The following is a 23,305-nucleotide window of genomic DNA, read 5'->3' as shown; positions in this document are numbered from 1 at the left end:
TAGCTTTTACTCACGTTAGTAATTCCAGTTTCAAAAACATTAGCTAAACACAGAACTATAGACACTGTGCAGATGACAGTCGTTTATTTTCCAATTGTATTTTTAGTTATAGCTGTAAATTAACTTAATATTTGCATGCAAATAACTGCAGTTCCACCCGTGAGAACAATAGCAATGGTGGAGTCAAAAGTTAGTGAGTGTCATATAAATACAGGATTGTGGTCGATAAACATAAATGCCAAAAGAATTAGAAACATTAATTCCCTTTCTTAATAAAAGAGAAAAAAAACCCCTTAATCACATATTTTTCACTAAAAACATAATTTTAACATAATTGACTAAAATAGAGGCGATACTGGCAGTAACACAGTGTGTCTCTTTCAGGAAGTAAGACGATATTATTTATTTTTATTTATCTCTACTAAAGATTGTGCACAAAGTCTCAGTCGTGTGTTTCTGATATCTGCGTTAAAGCTCCAGAACTGATACCTCAAGGCTTGGAATTGGGAATATCTTGCTGTATTATCTCCTGATTGTTCTAAATTTACATATAAGATTTAAACGTGGCTTTAATTGGCATTTGTATATATATTTCTTTCTTTATATAACAGCTAGATACAGTGCTCCTGTCAGCAAATCGCTAAGATATTATCTGCAAAGCCCTGAGAGGTTTCAGGTGCCTAAGTAGTCCCTGGAATCATGGTTAAAGTTTCCTCCCCCTGCCCCAAATCTGAACTGGTGCCCCCCCAAGGGTGAGCCAGGAGCGGCCAGGGGGCTGCGGGAGGCCGTGGGCTCTGACGAGATGCAACCCACGTGTGACAGCGCGAAGCCTTGAGCCACATGCCGAGCACCAGGCACCACAAGCCCCAGCAGCAGCGCAGGAGGGTGGCAACACCCCATGTGCCAGGCCCCCCTGACTTCTGCGCTGCTGCTGGCGGTGCCTTCAGAGCTGGGTGCCCGGCCAGCCCCCGCCAGCATCAGGCCGCCCTGCCAGGGCTTAATTTGAGCCACAGCTGAGCTCTGGCATCTCTTTCAATACAAATTAAACACTTTGGGAGGCAACAGGGCCCATTGGCCTCACCCGGGGTGGCAGTTCACCCAGCTGAGGTCTCATTCTCTGTTCCCTCAGTCTCTTGAGTTTCTAATTCCTTGTCGGCTCTTCGGTGGCTGAAGAACAGCCCGATCTACACGCCGGACTCGGGCACCATTGATTCCCTGGCCCCCGGCCGGTCCTTCCTTCTGCTTCCACGACAGCAGGAGGGTGTCCTGGGAGAGTGAGAGAGAGATTCTGGGGTATGTAAATGGCTGGCGGTCGGGATAGATAGATAGATAGATAGATAGATAGATAGATAGATAGATAGATAGGTTTGTGTATGGGGATGAATAGATGCACAGACGGGTGGGAAGGGACAGAGTTGGGTGGGTGGGTGGATAGATTGGTGGGTAGATTGGTGGGTAGCAAGTTCTTTGGGCCTGTGGTGCCTGGGCACCAGGAATATTACTGTCCCGGGGCCCAGATCCAGCACTGTTTGAGGCCTGGTCTCTCCCTTGGCCCCACCTTCTGCCCCCAGGCGCTCCTCCCACGCATCCTCCAGGTGATTTAAAACGGCCCGGGGCCCCCACCCACCACTGGCCGTGCAGCTTCCTGTCTGCTCGCTCCACGTGGCTGCCAGCCCCTCCCTGCAGCCTCTGGGTGGGGTGGGTCTGTGTCCCGCTGCAAGCGCCCCTGCAGCCAATAGGAAGCTGCGGGGCAGTGCCTGGGGGTAGAAGCAGATGGAGGCCCCCCAGCCCGCTCTGCCTAGGAGCTGTAGGTAAGCGCTGCACCTGCCCACCCCTTTCCCATGCACCCCACCCCCAAACTCCCTCCTAGAGCCTGCAACCCTCCCTCCGCACCCCCTCCCATCCCCAAACTCCCTCCCAGAGCCTGCACCCCTCACCCCCTCCTGCACCCCCACCCCTTGCTCCAGCTCAGAGTCTGCACCCAGCACACAAACTCTGTCCCAGAGTCTGTTCCCCACCCCCTTCCCACGCACTCTATCCTGCCCCCAAACTCCCTCCCAGAGCCTGCACAACTCACCCCCTCCTACATCCCCACCCCTTGCCGCTGCCCAGAGCCTGCACCCCAGACCCCCTCCATCCAAACTCCCTCCCAGAGCCCAACCTCTCACTCCTTCTGCAAGCAAACTGCCTCTCAGATCCTGCACCCTGCACCTATCCTGCACTCCAATCCCCTGTCCCCACTCAGGGCCTGCATCCCAGAACTCCTCCCCTCACCGAAACTCCCTCCCAGAGTCTTAGGCAGGTGGGGGATGAAGTTTGGGGGGCACAGGCTCTGAGTGTTCTGGGCAGCACCAAAATTTCTACAAACCTGCCACCCCTGGTGGGTAGGTAGATGGGTAGTGGGGTAGATGGGTGGGTGGGTAGGTCAGTAGGTGGGTCGGTAGCTGAGTTACCATCTGTAATAGAGCAGGGTGAGGTAATAGGCCAGGAAGAATCCAGTCGCCGCGAAGACGAGTTTGCAGCTGATTATGATAAATGCCCAAGTGAGGCCACCTGTGGGAGCTGGAAGAAACCGAGAGTCTGGGATAGATCCCTGCAACCCCTGCCCGAACCAGCCAGCCCCCCCACCCCCGTCTCCACTCCTCTTCCAGCTCAGGGTGCTGATTGCCTTATGCCCCTGGGCCCAGGAGCTGACCTGCAGGCCCCCCCGTGATCCCTTCACAGCCAGGGGCTCCCCGTCCACCTGCCACTGGAGCTGGGGCGGGGGCTGGGAGCGCAGGGAGCAGCTGCAGCTGATGCTGAGCCCCTGGCACTGGCAGGACGAGTGCAGCCCAGTCCCGGACCGGGGAGTGTCTGGGGAGAGCAGGTGACACAGCAACAAATTAATAGTCAGAGAGAGAAACCTTGGGGCAGGGAGCTTCCCAGCTCAACCTCACTCACATCCAGTGGCAGGGAGTCCTGTTAATTAACCCCACTCACACCCGTGGCAAGGAGTCTCATGGGTTAACCTCACTCACACTCAACGAGCAGCTGGATCATCCCATGGGCAGAGCTCTCCTCTCTCTGGGCCCAGCACCCGTAGAGCCCCCCATCCTCAGCCCTCACGTTGGGAAGCTCCAGTCACAGCTGGCTTGCCCTCCCCCAGCCCAGCGTGGGGGGGCTGCTCATGATGGAGCAGAGGAACCAAAGGGAGTCGCCCTCCCGGACCTTGAGCTGTGAGCCTCTCCCCTCTCCCCTCAGCACAGTGCCCCCCACTGACTCTCCACCCCACTCCCAGCAGCACAGCACGCCCCGCTGATGCCCTGCCCTGCTCCATTGGGCACAGCGCCCCCTAGCGCCTTACGCTACACGTGCACACACAGGGCCCGGCTGGCCGACCCAAAGGGATTCTTCGCCCAGCACCGATACTCCCCAGCGTCCCCTCTGCTGAGATTCGGCAGCTCCAGGTGCCCGGCCCCTCCCTGGCCCTCGCCCAGTGTGGAGACGTAGCAGCTCTGGGGTCGGAGCACAATCTTGGTGCCTTGCCATGGCAGCAGGTCTCTGTTGCAGAGATCGGTCCCTGACCCATCTCCTCCCCACTGCCCAGCCCCCCCTAGTGCCACCATGGGTCTGGACACAGAGGGAATCGGGCCTGCTTCCCCCCTCCACAGTCCTGTGGCTTCCCTCGGGCTCCCCTCTCCGGTCATGGACCAGCCTGGCCCGGCTGAGCCTGGTGCCTGGCCCTGAGCGTGGGCAAAGCGTGACTAGGAGGCGCTCACTGATTCCCGGGGCTCGCAGCGCGGCCTCTCACCGGGGCGTCCGTTCCTGGTCAGGGTCCCGGTGACAGACCCGACTGAGCCCCACCCAAGAGGCGCCCAACGGAACTCAGGGGCCGGGTTAGGGCCGCACCGGGGAACCAGAACCGTGGGAAACTGATACCCAAGGGACCAAAACCGAGGGGTCAAAATTGGGCCTAATTGGCAGAGTCACTAACGAGGGGACGGGCTCCTCTGGCCTGAGTATTGGGGCAAGTGTCACCAGGGTCACTGTCTGCCTGGCCACTGGGCATTCAGCGTCCTGCTCCCCAAACGTCTCTTCCCCAGGGCGGGACAGAGCCAGGGGTCTAAATAACCCCACCCCCACCCCCACCCTAGACCCAGCACCACCAGGGACATCTGACACCCCTGTCAAGGATCCTTTGCCTTCTCCCCTCGGTTCGTCTCTCCCCAGCCCTCTCCTTTTGTCCCCGGGCTTGGACAGCCAAACCTGGGTAGTTTGCAGCCCGGCTGCGCCCAGAGGGCAGGCTAAAAGTAACACCCAGAACAGCTGGACGCTGATACTGGCTGGCCAGGCTGGCAGGTTCCGTCCACTCTGCCCTCAAAGCCCCGCGGCGCCGAGGCTCAGAGCCTAGGTCCGTTGGGTCGGGCTCACGGGGATTGGGCTGCGGGTCTCTGATTGCAGCGCGGACGTTTCCTCCGAGATCTGTGTAGACCATGGGTCCCCAACGCGGAGTGCCAGCCTCCTGGCCCCCGGGAGAGCGCCTCTCGATGATGTTGCTTGTTGGCAACAAGCGTTGTCATCGAGAGGCGTCCCGGCCGAAATGCCGCTGAAATTCAGAGGCATTTCAGCGGGTGCTCCACCGCCGCAGTGGTCCTTTGTCTGGCGCCCACCAGACAAAAAGTTTGGGGACCACTGGTTTAGACGTTCGGGGTCGGGCTGGGGCCTGGGCTCAGATACGTGTGGGGGACTTGGGGGTGGGTTCCTTCTAAATCTCCCACTGGCTGAAGGGAACAAGGGCCGTCCTTACAGTGATGCCTGATTTGATCCTTCACCTTGAAAAGGCGGCCACTGATTTCCCCTCTGCCCTGGATCTGCAACGCGGGGGTCACAGGCCGTTTAACGGGGGTTTCCCTGAGGCAGGGCGGGCCAAGGTCTCTGGGCACCGAACCCAGAGCCTGGAGTGTGTTTAGTGCCGGAAAGTGACTGGATCCCATTAACACTCTGCCCCATATAGAGCATCCACAGATCCCGGCAGAAAGGGAAAAGAGGGAGGAGACGCAGTGGGACAACCTGGGGGGATCTCAGGAGGACCTGGGGTGGCTGGTGTGAGGGGAAATCCCAGCAAGGGGGGACAGGAATGGGATGTGTGGATCGGAGCACAGGAGGATTGTGGGGGCAAGGCAGGTCGGGGGTAGACAGGATCCCAGAAGGACCTGGGGGTGTGGATGGGAGGGGGGGAAGCCATAGCCAAGGGGGGCAGGCAGAGGAGAAGATCCCAAGGGAGAAGGGGCTGCACAGTGTGGGGTGAAAGGGCCTGGAGTAGAATTGGCTGACGGTGCCTGGTGGGGGGTGGGGATCCCAGCACAGGGCTGAGTTGGGGGAGGGGCTGGAAGGCAGAGCTGGGAGCCCGGGGTGGGGATCCCAGAGGGGGCTGGGGGCCGGCGTGGAGGGGCTGGGGGGGGTCACTCACGGCCGACGTGGAGCCGGACGGTTCTGTTGGTGGAAGGTCCCCGTGGTGGCCTGTAGGTGATGCTGCAGACGAGCCCTTTGCTGTGGTCCCCCGGGCCGGGCGTGAAGCTGAGCGCGGAGCTGTGGGCCCAGGTGCCGTTCGCCAGCTGGGCTGAGACGTTCCGGGCTGTGTCACTGAACGGCCCCGTCCAGGTGACTCGGGGAGGGGGCCCGGAGCAGCGCCCAGGGGCCGTGCAGGTCACAGTCAACGGCTCCCCGGCCAGCAGCGTCCCTGGCAGCCCCCGCGCCAGCGAGATCTGGATCTCTGGCTCCTCCGTCAGCCCTGAGACACGGGGAGAGGGGAGAGAATCACTCGGGGACACGGGGGATTTGCCCTTTAGGGGCGCAGCCACGATCCAGCCCCAGGGCCAGGACTGTCTGGCTCAGGGGGGCTGCTGAGCGGTGTCATAAGTATAGAGAGAAGAGAACAACTGTCTGTATGTAGTAGCATCAAATCCCTCTTTGGCAGCTGTACTAACTCACCTTCCCTGTAAGGGATTTATCAGCTCAAATAACCTAGTTGGCACCTGACCAGAAGGACCAATGAAGGAAGAAGAAACTTTCAAATCTGTGGGGGTCGGGGGAGGATTTGTTTGTTGCTCTCTTTGTTGTTCCCTCTCTGGACGGAGGGAGAGACCGAGCAGGTACAACATCTCCTGAAACTATACTTGGAAGAATAGATCTAAAACCACAGACATTGTAAGCAGGCAAGGAAAGGCGCTAGGTTATCTTGTGTTTTAGCTTGTGAATTTTCCTATGCTACAGATGTAGTTTGATTCCTGTTTTTGTAACTGTGAAGCTGAGCCAGAGGGGAATCCTCTGTGTTTGAAATCTTTTATTTACCCTGTGAAGTTACCTTCCAAACTGATTTTGCAGGTGTGATTCTATTTTTCTCTCTCTCTATATAAAATTCTTCTTTTAAGAACATGATTGATTGTCAGTGTCCTGAAGACAAAGAGTCTGGTCTGTGCTCACATTGCTAACCAATTGTTTGGTACATTATTCTCCAGCGTCCACAGGAAAGGGGGTGAAGGGGCTTGGGGGGATATTTTGGGGGGATTGGGATTCCAAGTGACCCTTCCCTGGATTTTTCTATAAATCACTTGGTGTTGGCAGCAATAGCGTCCAATGACAAGGGAAGGAATTTGTGTCCTTGGAAAGTTTTTAACCGAAGCTGGTAGAATATAAGCTTAGGGGTCTTTCAGGCAGGTCCCCACATCTGTACCCCAGAGTTCAGAGTGGGGGGAAACCCTCACAAGCGGTGACTGCGGCTGCTCTTACCTGGCACGGAGATCATGAGCGCAGGGTCAGTGCCATCGGAATTGGAGTGGTAAGTGTGTTCAAACAGGCCTTTCTCAATGTTAAAGAAATATCTCCCGGCATCCGTCCGTCGGGCATTGCTGATTTGCAGGGAGCAGTCGCCATGCGCTGGATCCCCCGTCAGCCGGAACCGGCCCTGGGTCTCCGGTGACACTCTCAGGTTGGTGGCACTGCTGGCCACGTGAGGATCCTGGCCCACAGTAGCAGGCTCCTTGTACCAGGCTCCGTAGAGCTGGGCCGAGGCATTGGCTGTGTCGTACGAGGCTGGGTACGTGAAGGTGCAGGGGACGAGAATGCAGAGACCCTCCTGCACCGACACAGACTGCGGCACCGTCAGGGTAAATCTGGGCAGCTGGGACAGGGACCCTGCAGGGGGCGGGGAGGGATCGAAGTGGGTCCCATAGAGAGCAGAGCCCCCCCCTGAACTCCCCCAGACAGGGCCAGCTCCAGGCACCAGCCTACCAAGCTTGGGAGGGGGCGGCACTCAGGGTTTGTTTTTGTTTGGCCAGGCGGCGCTGGGGGGAGGCGGGGCTTAGGGGGCGGGGTGCCCTATTGGGGGGCGGGGACTTGGGCGACGCGACGCTCGGAGCGGCGGGGACTTGGGCGACGCGACGCTCGGGGGGGCGGGGACTTGGGCGACGCGACGCTCGGGGGGAGGGGCTTGTGTGACGCTCGGGGGCGGGGCCTTGGGTGCCGTGAGGCTCGGAGGGGGGCGGCGCTCCTTGTTTTTGCTTGGGGCGCCAAAAATGTTAGAGCCGGCCCTGCCCCCAGAGCTCTGCCGGTGCCCCTCACTCCCAACCTGCAGCCCCCTGAGAGCCCAGCCCTGGGTCCCTGACCAAATCTCACTCCATTTAGTTTCCCTCCCTACATCGAGCCCCCTGCCCCCACACTGTCACTCAGTGCCCCCTAGCACCACACTGGGGCACTGGGCTCCCCTCCCCCTCTTGTCCAAGTCCTGGGACAGACCTGGCCCTGCTTAGCGCCGTTTCTGCCCTTCCCCCTAAGGTGGGAGCTCCCTTTCCCCGGCATCCTCCTGTGGCTTCGGGGCTCTGCCCATGGCTGGGGCGTCCGGCTGTGACAGACCTAGAGCCAGACGGGGGTGAGAAGTGTGAGAGCAGAGGCTCTCTGGGGGGTGCAGATCTGCCTGGGGGACCATCAGTGCTGCTGGGCTCTGCAGGGGGCTGATCTGGGGCTGCTGGCAGCGCAGTGACCTCCACCCCCACAGCAAACCCCAAATCACTAGACTGTCCTGTGAGTGATCCCAGCAGTTGAAGGCCAGTAAAAGCACTAACTTCAGCTCAACTCCCCCTCAAGATCTATCAATGCCCCTCACTCCCGACCTGCAGCCCCATCTGACCCCAGCCCTGGGTCCTTGACCAATTCTCACTCCGTTTACTTTCCATCCCTCCCTACATCGAGCCCCCTGCCCCCGCTCCCTGTCACTCAACGCCCCCTAGCACCACACTGGGGGACTGGGCTCCCCTCCCCCTCTGGCCAGTCTCCCTTCTAAGTCCTGGGACAGACCTGGCCCCGCTTAGTGCAGGTTCTGCCCTTCCCCCTGCCCTGGGGCTGCAGGTGCTGCTTACTTACCCCTCCAGAGCAGGGTAAGGATCAGGACCCTCAGCGTGGCAGGACCCCCTGCTCTCCAGAGGGGGCCCTGAGGCGGGAGCTCCCTTTCCCCGGCATCATGGTGTGGCAGCAGGGCTCTGCCCATGGCTGGAGCGTTGGGCTAGGACAGACTTAGAGACAGAAAGGGGGTGGGAAGTGTGAGAGCAGAGGCTATTTGGGGACACAGATCTGCCTGGGGGACCATCAGTGCTCCTGGGCTCTGCAGGGGACTGATCTGGGGCTGCTGGCAGCACAGGGACCTCCCCCTCCTCAGAAAATCCCAAATCACCAGATGATCCTGAGAGATCGTGGGCTAAAAAAATCCTTAAACTGGCAAAAAAAATACCTGAGATTTTCCTCTAAGAATCATGAGATCGGCCAGAAAATCCTGAGCTGGCGACAGAAGATGGTCAGAAGACAGAACTGCTCAGTGCCTGCTTTGCTTCAGTGTAAAACAACATGTGTGCAGGCAACCAGTGAAGTTACCATGGACAAAAAAGGGGAAAGGCTGCAAATCGGGATCAGTAAAAAACACGTCAGAGATGCTCTGGCCAATTTGAATGAATTCAGATCAGTGGGGCAGGAAGCTGTTCAACCCAGGGGGCTGAAGGAATTAGACGAAGAAATCTTGGAGCCACTGGCAATAATATTTGCCAACTAATGGATGATAGGAGGGGTCCCAGAAGACGGGGGAAGGGCTAACAGCGGGGCCATCTTTAAAAGGGGGAAAAGGAAGGAGCCGGGGAACTATAGACCAGTCAGCCTGACCTCAACACCTGGAAAGCTACTAGAGCAATGTATAAAACCTTCAATTTGTGAGGCCGAAGGGGTGATCACCAGCATGGATTTACCAAGAACAAATCCTGCCAAATAGCTTCGTTTCCTTCTTTGACAAGGTAACTGGTTGGGAGCTGGGGGAAAGCAGTGGACATAACATACCTGGACTTCAGCACATGACAGTCTCATAAGGAAGCTGGAGACGACTTCTGACGGAACTCATATGTGAAATTACAGAACTACTAACTCTCATTTAAATCAGCCTCTGTACCAGATGACTGGAGGAGAGCTAATGTGACACTACTGCAAGACTCACCAGCCAGCACCCAGGAACGAATTCTCTGTAGTAACTCGGATCCCACACCATCTAACATCCCATCACAGGCCATTGGGCATATTTACCACTAATAGTCAAAGATCAATTAATTACCCAAATTAGGCTATCCCATCATACCATCCCCTCCATAAACTTATCAAGCTTAGTCTTGAAGCCAGATATGGGAACTATAGACCAGTCAGCACCCGGTTCTTTGTGGCCCGTTTCCTCATCCACCTCACCTGGGTGCTGGTGCAGTGAGCTGGACGGGTGTCAGCCTGGATCCCCCATGGCCCATGCACCACCCCAGAGCAGGGTGGGACGGGCCCTGCTGCCCAGGGTGGCAGGGGCAGGGGCCGGCCCCGTGAGACCCAGCCTCCATACCCATCCCTGGATCGGGACCCTGCTCGGCCTTGAGGGGCATCAGCAGAGCTGTGGTGGAGGGGAGCCCAGGACTGGGATAGCAAGGTGCTGCGGGTCGGGATTGAGGGGCACCCCAGTCTACACAGACCTTCCAACTCCCTCCCCGCCATTTCCACTCACCCCTAGACCTGCAGAGGGGGTCCCAGCACCTGGCTCTCCAACCCTGCAGCCCAGGTTCCCCAGGGTTTGTGACTCAGATCCTGGGGAAGCGGCAAGCACAGGAATGTGAAAGCAGAAGTCGGTGCAGACAGGAGGGGGTTGTGGGGAGATGCTCTCTCAGAAATCCCAGCACCAGCATCCTGCCAACTTCCCCTCCTTCTGGCTGGCCCTAACCACGGCTTCCCTGCAACAGGGGCAGGCTGCATGTTGCTTGTGGGGCTGGAAATAGAACCCAGGAGCCCGGCGTCTGAGCCCCTCCACACCTCACTCTGCTCCCAGAGCTGGGATAGAACCCAGGAGCCCTGACTCCCTGCCTCCACCCCTCACTGTAACGCACTAGACCCTGCTCCCCTCCCAGAGCCAGGGACAAGAAAAGAGGCCTGTCACTGAGACCCTCTACACTCCATTCTGGTCCCAGAGGTCTGGATGGACCCCGGAGTCCTGGCTCCCAGCCCCACTGTTATGACCATTCCCCTCCCAGAGTCGGGAATAGAACCCAGGAGTCCTGGCTACCTGCCCCCTTCCCAGCTCTATCCCTTTATTACTGCTTTTCCCCGTCACACAATAATATTTTAACACTAGCAGCTCATACCTCGTATCGTACTGTACATGCTGCAGACGCTAATGACTGACCCCGAGCTGAGATGCAGCCGCCTCCAGGCGGGGCAGCTGGGGAACAGCCACACAGCGACAGTGTCCAGGGGTTGCTCACCCAGAGCTGAAATGCAGCCGTCTCTGGGGCGGGGCGGCTGGGAACAGCGCACTGGAACAGCAGATACCCGGTTGGGATGGCTAGTGAATCCCAACTCCAATGGGAAGAGCCGGGTGCGTGAGGAGACCTGACTGGCAGGGAGCGAGTGCGAGTGTCAGGGCGAGGGCTGTGGAGAGATGTGAGATTTCAAGACAGGAAGGGGAAGTCAGGGCGTGAATCTGGCCCTAGAACGTCTTGCAGAAGCCTGTTCCAGTAGCTGCAGATCTCAATGCCATCAACGCAAGCGGGAGATTGTCCCAGATTCAGGCAGCTCCCGCGCACAGCTGGCTTCCAACCCCACTGCGTGGGGGGAAGTACTGGCTGGGGGGGACTTGCTTGGAGGGTAATGGAGCACAGGCCCCTTCCCCTCTATGGGGCGCTGGCTCCAATCTGCCCCAGGGTGAGTTTGATGCTCTGTATCTCAGGGGAACCACCTACACCCCCATTTTTATCGTTAGAAAATGATTGTGTGTATCCAATGCAAAGTTTGTCATTTCGGGTGTCTTCAGAAGGCTTGTGAGGCACTGAGCATTGCTGTTGTAGTAACTGTTCTTACAGTAATGTTCATAGAAAAGGGGCATCCGAAGAAGTGAGCTGTAAGCCCACAAAAGCTTATGCTGAAATAAATTTGTGAAATCTTTCTAAAATCCAAAAAATACTGTGATTAGTTTTTATGAAACCTATTTTTAAAAATGCCTGTGACAAAGTTTTTTTTTTTAGTGATTTGCATGAATACTGTCTGTGCCTCAGTTTCCCTGTGTGCTGTGTGTGTAACGAGGCAGTGGGAGAGGAGGGTTGTGGTTGCAGAGGGCCAGGTGTGACCTCGCCGAACAGCCCGGACCTTGGACATCGGCCTGGACACTGTAGAACTTACCAACCCGTGAGCCGGAGGCCCAGCCCATCGTAGGAGCCAGCCGGTTCTGGCCCATGGGAGGACAAAGGGCAGAGGAGAGAGGGCCCCAGAAGGCAGCTGGTTCTGGCCAGTCGGGGAACAAAGGACGGAATAGAGGGGACTCAGGTGACCTGTTTGTCCAGGAACAAAGACAAAGGGTGGAGGAGGGGCTGTGGGGGAGGAGATATGGGGGGCTCGGCTGGAAGGAGGTCGCTTCTGGACTGGGGACAAAGAAGGGCCTGAGCTACCTGGATGTGGACAGACCCAGCTGGACGGTGCTGAGACTGGCCAGGCCCCTGAGAACTGCCTGTGCTGGGTTCAGACAGTCAATAAACCTCCTGTGTTACGCTGACTGAGAGTCACTGCAGGGTGGATATCGGGGGGTGTTGCTCCTCCTGCAGGTGGAGGCTGTGGGGGGTGCAGAGTGAGGAGACTCCCTGAGGGGACCCACAGCGAGAGACAGTCAGGCTGAAGGTTCGGGAGGTGCGGCTCCGGGAGGCGCTGGAGCCCAGATCTTAACCCCCCAGAGTGAGTGTGACCCTGAGAAGGGCTGTCACACTGAAAGGGGGGGGGTCTTCCCAGGGACCACATGGAGCCAAGAGAGCCCAGGGCCTGGGAGTCTGTGACGCAACCCAGACCTGGTGTAATAGATTTAATACAAGAAATAAAACATAATTAGCATCATTATATAAAATATATCTGTAGACGAGCAGACTCACCCCTGCGGCGCCTCCTGCTGGTGACTTCTGGGACTGACCTCATTCCAGCTCTGAAGCGCCCTCTGCAGGCCGGTGATCCGCCTGTCCTCTGGCCCCTGGGTCTCTCCCTGGACCCAGTTCCCTTTTACATGGGGTGCTGCCCCCTGGCAGTAACTCCCTCAGTCTCAGGGTCTCCCCTCCCCAGGGAACCCCCACCCACTAGTCCCACCTCACCTCAGTATATGGCTACTGCCAGTCATTGTCTAGCCCCCGCGCCCTGGGGCAGGCTGCAGTATCAGCCACTCAGCACTGGCAAGGAGGGTTTGGACCTGCTGCCTTGGCCTACCCCTGGGCTGCCCCCTGCAACCCCCAGTACCTGTTAGCCCAATGCTAGGCCGCAGCCTGGGGCTTTCCAGGCTGGAGCTCCCCAGCTCCTCTGCCTTTCCCCAGCCCTGCTCCACTCAGGTACCCTGTGTCCAGCTCCCTGCAGCCAGGTCCTTCTCCCTCTATAGATGGAGAGAGACTGACTGGGCTTCTGGCTTCCCTGGCCTTCTTATAAGTCCCTGGTGCTCAGTTTGAGCCGTGGCCCCAGGTGCAGCCACTTCCCCAATCAGCCCAGCCTAAAGGCTGCTTTCTCCAGCCACAGCCCCTTCCCAGGGCTGTTTTTAACCCCTTCAGGGCAGGATCAGGGGTCCACCCTGCTACATATCCTAAAATAATAGTCAATGTATGTATCTATCCAGTGTATGTGTGTGCGCACTGTCTATATGTACTCTCTCTCTCTGTATATATATATATATATAAAATGTGTGTGTGTGTGTGTGTGTGTATGAGTGTGTGTGCATGTATGTACAGTACAGAGCCATTTATGCACGACCCATTACTCACGAATCCAATTAACATGCGGTAGCACCATGCCTCCCTGTGGTACCTATTTAACACACAAGACTCATTAACACATGGTACAGGAACTTGCTATTTAGCGCTACAGATTTGCTCACTAACTCACTGACATAGAAATCGACAGGAAGTGTGGAGCAGAAACATGTTATATGTTTTTACCAATATTCGTAAAGACGTATCACGCACGCTTAGTCATTGTCACGCTAGAGGGCAGAGGGCAAGCGTCAGCGTTCCTACAGTGGAGAAGAAAAGCTGCTGCAATACATCCAGCAAATACCGGAGAAACCCAGGCCAAAGTTTCAAAAGAGGATGGCTAAAATCCGAATCTCAACTGAACGGCTTTGGACAAAATATCGATTCTGCCGCATGGCTTAAGTGAAAACGTGTGCGCTATTCAGCAAAACCCACGATAGAGAAAACCGTGTGCACATGGTTTGCTCAGGAAAGGCTGAAAGGAATGCCACTAAGGGGGCCAATGCTTCAAGCCCAAGCGACAAAACTTGGAAATTTAACAGGGGATCATAGAATCATAGAATCTCAGGGTTGGAAGGGACCTCAGGAGGTCATCTAGTCCAACCCCCTGCTCAAAGCAGGACCAAACCCAACTAAATCATCCCAGCCAGGGCTTTGTCAAGCCTGACCTTAAAAACCTCTAAGGAAGGAGATTCCACCACCTCCCTAGGTAACCCATTCCAGTTCTTCACCACCCTACTAGTGAAAAAGTTTTTCCTAATATCCAACCTAAACCTCCCCCTCTGCAACTTGAGACCATTACTCCTTGTTCTGTCATCTTCTACCACTGAGAACAGTCTAGATCCATCCTCTTTGGAACCCCCTTTCAGGTAGTTGAAAGCAGCTATCAAATCCCCCCTCATTCTTCTCTTCTGCAGACTAAACAATCCCAGTTCCCTCAGCCTCTCCTCATAAGTCATGTGCTCCAGCCCCCTAATCATTTTTGTTGCCCTCCGCTGGACTCTCTCCAATTTATCCACATCCTTCTTGTAGTGTGGGGCCCAAAACTGGACACAGTACTCCAAATGAGGCCTCACCAGTGCTGAGTAGAGGGGAATGATCACATCCCTTGATCTGCTGGAAATGCCCCTACTTATACAACCCAAAATGCCATTAGCCTTCTTGGCAACAAGGGCACACTGTTGACTCATATTCAGCTTTTCGTCCACCGTAACCCCTAGGTCCTTTTCTGCAGAACTGCTACCCAGCCATTCGGTCCCTAGTCTGTAGCAGTGCATGGGATTCTTCCGTCCTAAGTGCAGGACTCTGCACTTGTCCTTGTTGAACCTCATCATATTTCTTTTGGCCCAATCCTCTAATTTGTCTAGGTCCCTCTGTATCCTATCCCTACCCTCCAGCGTATCAACCACTCCTCCCATGAATGAATCATTCCAAGCCAGCAAGGGGTTTATAAGTCATTTTAAAAAGCATCATAGCACAGCGCAGGGATCGATTTGTTTTGGCACGTGCTAATTACAATCCTGCATCGCCAGTGGAGTATCTCTTGATCCCTGATCACACTTGCTCTTCCTAATTTGAAAAACATGGAAATAAAAAGTGAGTTTTATTCCTATTTGCAAGTTTACAGTTTCTGTGATTCTCAGACATGTCTAGAAACCAAGGATTCTGCTGTGTTTGGACTAATCCGAGCACATAGTAGGTGCTACTGTAGCACAAAGACAAACACCATCGATTCTGCATTTCTCAAAGACTGAACACTTGCTTTCACACTAAGATCTGGCTTTGTGGTAACTGCATTGTCTTGCAGGGATCAGTAACTAGCATCACCTCGTCTGCTCTGTTCTCGCAGGGGGTCTCAAACTTCATCGCACAAGAACCCGCCTCTGACAACAAACATTACTACACGACCCCAGGAGGGGGGATGAAGTCTGAGCCCACCGGATCCCAGGCAGTGAGTCTCGGGCTTTGGTCCCGGGATACAGCAAGTCTAAGCCAGCCTTGGTGGCACCATTAAAATGGGGTCATGACCCACTTTGAGGTCCCGATCCACAGTTTGAGAGCCACTGCTCTAGACGGTATCGTACTGCGCTCGACACCGGGGTATCTGGATGCCTTGCAGTCATCACAGAAAAAAGAAAAAGTAATCCAGGTCCGGCCTTAGCCACGGGCGAACGGGACTGTAACGGGTTTGGTCACAGAGTCCCCCTTGGGACTGTCACCTGACGTGCTGACACTACCTCAGAGCCCATTTTCCCTGCCTTCTTGGGACTGCAGAAACCTGCCTTGTTGAGCCAGACACGCCAGCCTGCTGCAACACAGACCCAGGGTCTGAACCATGCCCCCAAAGCCGCAGACTTAAATGAAAACAGCTTAGCACGTGCTCAGATCTCCAGTACCCAGACACCCAGCTCCCAATGGGATCCAAACCCCAAATAAATCCATTTTACTTTGTATAAAGCTTATAAAGGGGAAACTCATCAATTGTCCACCCTCTCTAACACTGATAGAGAGAGATGCACAGCTGTTTGCTCCCCAGGTATTAATCACTTACTCTGGGTTAATTAATAAACAAAAGTGATTTTACTAAGTATCAAAAACAGGATTTAAATGGTTTCAAGTAATAACAGACAGAACAAAGTAAGTCACCAAGCAAAATAAAAGAAAACACAGAAATCTAAGCTGAATACATCAAGAAACTGAATACAGGTAAATCTCACCCTCAGAGATGTTCCAATAAGCTTCTTTCATAGACCAGACTCCTTCCTAGTCTGGGCCCAATCCTTTTCCCTGGTTCAATTCTTGTTAGCTCCAGCTCAGGTGGAAAGTAGGGGATTTCTTCATGACCAGCAGCCCCCTTTGTTCTGTTCCACCCCCTTTTATATCTTTGGCACAAGGAGGGAATCCTTTGTCTCTCCTTTGTTCCCACCCCTCCTTCTAACTGGAGAAGCACCAGGTTAAAGATGGATTCCAGTTCAGGTGACATGATCACATGTCCTATGAGCCCCCCTCCATTCCTGCAGGACTGGCCCGCACGTATGCAATGGAGACTTGCATATAAACAGAGCCATGTACCATCAATTGTCCTAGTCAATGTGAGCCATCAAGATACCAAACCACCATTAATGGCCCACACTTTGCATAATTACAATAGGACCTCAGAGTTATGCTACATATTCCTAGATTCAGGTACAAGAATGATACATTCATACAACTAGGAGGACCACACTTATTAGATTATAAGCTTTGTAATGATCCCTTACAAGAGACCTTTTACATAAAGCATATTCCAGTTATGTTATATTCACACTTATACACATATTTTTATAAAGCATGATGGAGTGCAAGGTCACAGGGGCGCCTCCGAAGCAGGGGTGCACCTCCCCTCTGCAGGCCTCCTGGCCCCTGCCTTGGAGCCGCCCCGGCCAGCTGCTCCTGGGAGCTTCCTGTCTGCTGTAAGGAACAGAGGGAGGGGCTCTGATGTCAGCCTGTTCCCTGTCCTCCCAATGTGCCCCATCTCCGCAGAGCAGGTGGGGTGGGGGACAGGGCTCACCCAGAGTGGGACGGTGCTGCTGTGTCTCAAGGAGCTTTCCTTCAGACTGCAAAGAGATGCTCTCTTAAAGGAGCAGCATGCGGTCTTGCACACACTTCCTCAGCTCACACCCCCAGCTCACACACACTGTCTCTTTCACACTCACCCCACCCAACACATACTTATATTGCTGTTGTTACTTGTTGTCACTACCTGCAATGCACATATATGCTCTGTAATTTTATTCTTTCAAAGTGCCGTTAGTTGAGTTTGTTGACTAGTCTCTGCATTTCATAATTTTATTTCTCTCTTACGCTCACACTGAATTCTTTGAGTAGCGAGTTCTAAACTGCCCAACCTGTCCTGGCTGGAGTAATTAGCATTATTATTGTTGTTGTCATATTGTGCTTTATCATTCATTGTGTAAAGTGGTACAAACAAATAATAGCATCCTCCTAGAATGGAACTTTAGCTTGTACTCACTTTAGTAATTCCAACTTAAAATACATTAGCTAAACACAGAACTTTAGACATTGCACAGATGAAAGTCGCTTATTTTCAAATTCTATTTTTAGTTATAGCTGTAAATTAACTTAACATTTGCAAGAAAATAACTGCAGTTCCAACTGTGATACCAATAGCAATGATGGAGTCAAATGTTAGTGAGTCACGAACAGGATTGTGGAAGGTAAATACAAATGCCAAAAGAATTAGAAACATTGATTCCCTTTCTTAATAAAAGAGAAAAAAAAACTTTAATCACATATGTAAAAATTATGTTTTTAGTGAAAAATAATTGACTAAAATAGAGGCGATACTGGCAGTAACACAGAGTGTCTGTTTCAGAAAGTAAGACGATGTTATTTATTTTTATTTATCTCTACTAAAGATTGTGCACAAAGTCTCAGATGTGTGTTTCTGATAGCTGCGTTAAAGCTCCAGAACTGATACCTCAAGCCTTGGGATTGGGAATATCTTGCTGTATTATCTCCTAATTGTTCTAAATTTACATATAAGATTTAAACATGGCTTTAATTGGCGTTTGTATATATATTTTCTTTCTTTATATAACAGCTAGTTACAGAGCTCCTGTCAGCGAATCCCTTAGTTATTATCTGCAAAGCCCCGACAGTTTTCAGATGCCTGAGTAGTCCCTGGAATCATGGTTAAAGTTTCCTCCCCCTGCCCCAAATCTGAACTGGTGCCCTGCCCCCGGGTGAGCCAGGAGTGGCCAGGGGGCTGCAGGAGGCTGTGGGCTCTGGCGAGATGCAGCCCACGTGTAACAGTGCGAAGCCTTGAGCCACATGCCGAGCACCAGGCACCACAAGCCCCAGCAGCAGCGCAGGAGGGTGGCAACACCCCATGTGCCAGGCCACCCTGACTTCTGCGCTGCTGCTGGCGGTGGCGCTGCCTTCAGAGCTGGGTGCCCGGCCAGCACCCGCCAGTATCAGGCTGCCCTGCCAGGGCTTAATTTGAGCCACAGCTGAGCTCTGGCATCTCTTTCAATACAAATTAAACAGTGTGGGAGGCAATGTGGCCCATTGGTCTCACCTGGGGTGGCAGTTCCCCCAGCTGAGGTCTCATTCTCTGTTTCCTCAGTCCCTTGAGTTTCTAATTCCCTGTCGGCTCTTCGGTGGCTGAGGAACAGCCCGATCTACACGCCGGACTCAGGCACTGTGGATTCCCTGACCCCCGACCTGTCCTTCCTTCTGCTTCCACGACAGCAGCAGGGTGTCCTGAGGGGGAGAGAAAGAGAGAGACAGAGAGAGATTCTGGGATATGTAAGTGGCTGATAGTCAAGATAGAGAGATAGATAGATGGGTGGGTGGGTGATTAGGTAGCTAGGCCTGGTGATAGGTGGGTAGATACGTGGGTGGGTAAATAGTTCGTTAGTTGGTGTCATAAATATGAAGGGAATGGTAATAACCTTATGTATGCAGTAACATAAATCCCTCCTGGCCAGAGGTACAGAATCATTTACCTGTAAGGGGTTAATCAGTACAATTAACCTAGTTGGCACCTGACCAGAAGGACCAACAGGAAAAGAAGATCCTTTCAAAACTGGGAATGGGGGAGGTTTTGTTTGTACTTTTTCAGTTGTTCTCTCTTGGGGCAGAGAGAGGGACCAGGCAGAAAAATAAACTCTCCTAAAGCCCGACCTGGAATAAGCATCTACAATTACAAAAATAGCAAGGAAATGCATTAGATTGTCTTTTGTTTTAGCTTGTGAATTTTCCCAATGCTAAGAGGTAATTTTATTCCTGTTTTGTAACTGGAATGCAGAGTCAGAGCAGAATCCTCTGTGTTTTGAATCTTCTTATTTACCCTGTAAAGTTATCTTCCATCCTGAGTTTACAGAGGTGCTTGTATTTGTTTTATTGAGAATACAATTCTTCTTTTAAGAACCTGATTGATTTTTAGTGTCCTTAAAAACCAGGGATTTGGTCTGTGCTCATTGGTTTAATTTATTGGTTGGTACATTATTCTCAAGCCTCCCCAGGAAAGCGGGTGAAGAGGCTTGGGGGGATATTGGTGGGGGGGGAAATAGGGCTCCAAGTGACGCCTCCCTGAATGTTTGTTTAAATCACTTAGTGGTGGCAGCAATACCGTCCAAGGACAAGGAAAGGAATTTGTGACTTGGGGAAGTTTTTAACCTAAGCTGGTGGAATATAATCATAGGGGGTCTTTCATGTGGGTCCCCACATCTGTACCCCAGAGTTGAGAGTGGGGAAGGAAAGCTGAGAGTTGGATAGACAGATAGGAGGTCGGTGAGTGCGGAGGTGGGTAGCTCAGTGGGTGGTTGGGTCAGTGCATTGGTAGCTGGCGGGGGTAGTAGGAAGGTGGGTGGGTCCGTGTTTACATAGGTAGAAAGGTGGGTATGTAGGGGGTGGGATGTTAGGTGGGTTGCTGAGTAAGATGGTAAGTTTGTAGGAAGCTGGGGTGGTATATGGGTAGATGGATGGTTCACTGTGTTGACAGCTAGGCAGGCTGGTAAGTTGGTAGATTGGTGGATCAGTGGGTTGGTAGCTAGGTGGGTACCTAGGTGGGTAGGTCGGTAGGTGGGTCAGTAGCTGAGTTACCGTCTGTAATAGAGCAGGGTGAGGTAATAGGCCAGGAAGAATCCAGTCACCACGAAGACGAGTTTGCAGCTGATTTCGATCAATGCCCGAGTGAGGCCACCTGTGGGAGCCAGAACAAGCTGAGAGTCTGGGATAGATCCCTGCAACCCTTGCCCCGAGCCAGCTAACCCCCACCCTGGGTCCGGATACAAGCCAGCGCCCCCTAGAGGGGAAATTCCCAGCCCCCTGAGACAGCCAGTCCCTCCTCTGGAGCTGGGTCAGAGCCAGCGCCCCCTAGAGGGGATAAGCCCCGTACCCCATTCCCTGCTGCCTGAGGAAACCAATCCCCCACCCTCGGACCAAGTCAGAGCTGGCGCCCCCTAGAGGGGTAGGACTCTCACCTGTTTCTGGTGGGTTCAGCAGTAAAATATGGAACCCGTGGGGGTTGGAGCCGAGGCAAAAGATCTGGCGGCTTCCATCACCACCCCCCGTCCAGCTCAGGGTGCTGACGGCCTCGTCCCCCTGGGCCCAGGAGCTGACCTGCAGGGTCCCCTGTGAGCTGTTCCCAGCCAGGGGCTCCCCATCCACCTGCCACTGGAGCTGGGGTGGGGGCTGAGAGCGCAGGGAGCATCTGCAGCTGACGTTGGGCCCCTGGCGCTGGCAGGATGAGATTAGCCTGGTCCCCGGCCGGGGGCTTTCTGGGGAGAGCAGGAGACACAGCAACAACAGTCAGGGAGAGAAACCCAGGGAGTCCTCTGGGTTAACCCCACTCAAACCCACTGGCAGGGAGTCCTGTGGGTTAACCTCACTCAGACTTGACAAGCAGCTGGAACGTCCCCTGTGCAGAGCTCTCCTCTCTCTGGGCCCAGCACCTGTATAGCCCCCCCGTCCTCGGCCATCACGTTGGGAAGCTCCAGCTGTAGCTGATTCTCCCCCACGGGGCGGGAACCCTCGATGGCTCGGCCCCCCCTCACCCAGCCCAGCAAAGCAGTGGGGCTGCTGGTGATGGAGAAGAGGAACCACAGGGAGTTGCCCTCCCTGGCCATGAGCTGTGAGCCTCTCCCCACTTCCCCCAGCACAGCACCCCTACAACTCTCCACCCCACACCCTGCAGCCCAGCCCCCCTACTGACCCACCAAATTGATCCCTGCATCATGGCACCCCCTGGAGCCTTACTCTGCACGTGCACACGCAGGGCCCGGCTGGCCGACCCAAAGGGATTCTTGGCCCAGCACCGATACTCCCCAGCGTCCCCTCTGCTGAGATTCGGGAGCTCCAGGAGCCTGGCCCCTCCCTGGCCAGGGCTCAGGGACTCGTTCCCCTTGGCCCAGCTCAGGGTGGTCTCGGTTCTGCTCCCAGCCTCACAGCTCAGGCTCAGGGAGTCGCCCTCCCGGATCTCCAGAGACACGACGTCGCCCTCAGCTCCCCACGCATCTGGCACTGGAAGAGAAGAATGGGCAGGTTAGGCCCTCACAGAGATTCCTGCCCCCCCAACAAGGCGCTGAGATGCAGCCATCTCTTGGGTGGGGTATGGGGGCGTGTTATACAGGCACCCCTCACCCAATAGCCAGCTCTGGGATGGGTGCACAATCTCGGTACCTTTCCATGGCAGCAGGTCTCCGTCGTACAGATTGGGCCCTAACCCGTCTCCAACCTGGGGGGTGCCACTAGGGGGTGCTGGTCAGCAGGGAGGAGACAGAGGGCATGGGGCCTGCTCCCCCCACCACTCTCCCCACTGCCCTGCGGCTTCTTCAGGCTCTCCCCTCCGGGAACGGACCAGCCTAGCCATGGGCGACATATGAACCGCCAGCTCAGGGAGGCTGGCCCCTGGCCCCGCTCCTTCTGCCCGAGGCCCCACCCCCACTGGAGCCCACACACCCCCACCATGGCTGCTGGCCCCCTTGACCCAGGCCTGGGCCACAAGAGCACCCCAGCCCCAGAGCACTGGGCGAGAAGGGGGTGCAGCACTCGCCTCCTGGAGTCCCGGGCTGCAGGCTGGCCCTCCCTAACCCTAGCCCCAGATCCAGCGCTGCCCAGGTGGAATAGTGCGCAGGAGAGAACCTGGGGGCAGAGGATGGCTGGGGCCAATGTAGGGCTGTTTGGGGCAGCTCAGCCTCCCCTGGCCTGCGATTCCCACACACATGAGCCTGGCCCGGCTGAGCCTGGCACCTGTCCCTGAGCGCGGGCAGAGCGTGACTAGGAGGCGCTCGCTGATTCCCGGGGCTCGCAGCGCGGCCTCTCACCGGGGCGTCCGTTCCTGGTCAGGGTCCCGGTGATGCTGGGGGGCCCGGGCGAGTCTGTAACACAAACCAGACAGGGGGGATCAGGGGGGCTGGACAGCACCGGGGGGGTGTTGCTAGTGATCCCTGAGCCTAGACATGGCCCCTCGCTGTGAGCTCAGCTGGGGGACGGGAAAGTCCCTGAAGTGACACAAGACCCGTGGGGGGGGAAGGGAAGCGACAGACCCGACTGAGCCCCACCCAAGAGGCACCCGACGGAACCCAGGGGCCGGGTAAGGGCCGCGCCGGGGAACCAGAAATGTGGGAAATGGAAACCCAAGGGACCAAAACCAGGGGGGGTCAAAACTAGGCCTAATTGGGGCAGGCACTAACGAGGGGCCGGGCTGCTTCAGCCTGGGTACTTGAGCAAGTGTGACCAGCGCCACTGTCTGCTGGGCACCCGGGCATTCAGCGTCCTGCTCCCCAAACATGTCTTCCCCAGGGCAGGACAGAGCCAGGGGTCTAAATAACCCCACTCCCACCCCCAGCCCAGACCCAGCCACCACCAGGGACATCAGACACCCCCATCATGGGTCCTTTGCCTTCCCCCCGTTCATCTCTCCCCATCCCTCTCCTTTTGCCCCTGGGGCTTGGCCGGCCAGGCCTGGGTATTTTGCAGCCCGGCTGCACCCAGAGGGGCGGCTGAAATCAACACCCGGAACAGCCGGACGCTGGTACCGTCTGTCCAGGCCTGGCAGAGTCTGTCCATGCTGCCCTCAAAGCCCCGCAGTGCCGAGGCTCAGAGCCTGGGTCCGTTGGGTCGGGCTCGCGGGGCTCGGGCTGCGGGTCTCTGATTGCAGCACGGACGTTTCCTCCGAGGTCTGTGTAGACGTTCGGTGTCGGGCTGGGGCCTGGGCTCAGACACAGGCAGGGGACTGGGGGCGGGTTCCTTCTAAATCTCCCTCCGGCTGAAGGGAACAAGGGCCATCCTTACAGTGGAGCCTGATTTGATCCTTCACCTCGCAAAGGCGGCTGCTGATTTCCCCTCTGCCCTGGATCTACCATTTAACGGGGGTTTGCCCTGGGGCAGGGCGGGCCGAGGTCTCTGGGCACCGAGCCGGGAGCGTGTTGAGTGCCGGACAGTGACTAGGTCCCGTTAACCCTCTGCCCCACATAGAGCATCCACTGATC

At 55.3% G+C, this 23,305-nt stretch overlaps 2 protein-coding genes across 2 annotated transcripts in view; both read right to left on the bottom strand.

Annotated features, from left to right (window-relative positions):
• Positions 1 to 23,305, bottom strand: part of LOC123351985 (sialic acid-binding Ig-like lectin 13) — a 216,994-nt gene that overhangs the window by 142,895 nt on the left and 50,794 nt on the right. The window contains exon 5 of the mRNA XM_044991669.1: positions 22,139 to 22,192. Coding sequence (XP_044847604.1) covers positions 22,139 to 22,192 — 54 coding nt within the window. The remainder of the gene's footprint in view (positions 1 to 22,138; positions 22,193 to 23,305) is intronic.
• LOC123351532 (sialic acid-binding Ig-like lectin 12) lies at positions 5,207 to 6,827 on the bottom strand. The gene is made up of 2 exons (XM_044990922.1): positions 6,769 to 6,827; positions 5,207 to 5,770 (listed from the first exon to the last, which is right to left on the bottom strand). Exons 1-2 carry the CDS (start codon positions 6,782 to 6,784, stop codon positions 5,442 to 5,444), a joined length of 345 nt encoding a protein of 114 aa, XP_044846857.1. The 5' UTR covers positions 6,785 to 6,827; the 3' UTR covers positions 5,207 to 5,441.

Source organism: Mauremys mutica, chromosome 17, assembly GCF_020497125.1.
Source record: "Mauremys mutica isolate MM-2020 ecotype Southern chromosome 17, ASM2049712v1, whole genome shotgun sequence".
NCBI classification, from domain to species: domain Eukaryota; kingdom Metazoa; phylum Chordata; order Testudines; family Geoemydidae; genus Mauremys; species Mauremys mutica.
The sequence above is the reverse complement of the archived record's forward strand: the minus strand, read 5'-3'. Positions and strand labels throughout refer to the sequence as shown.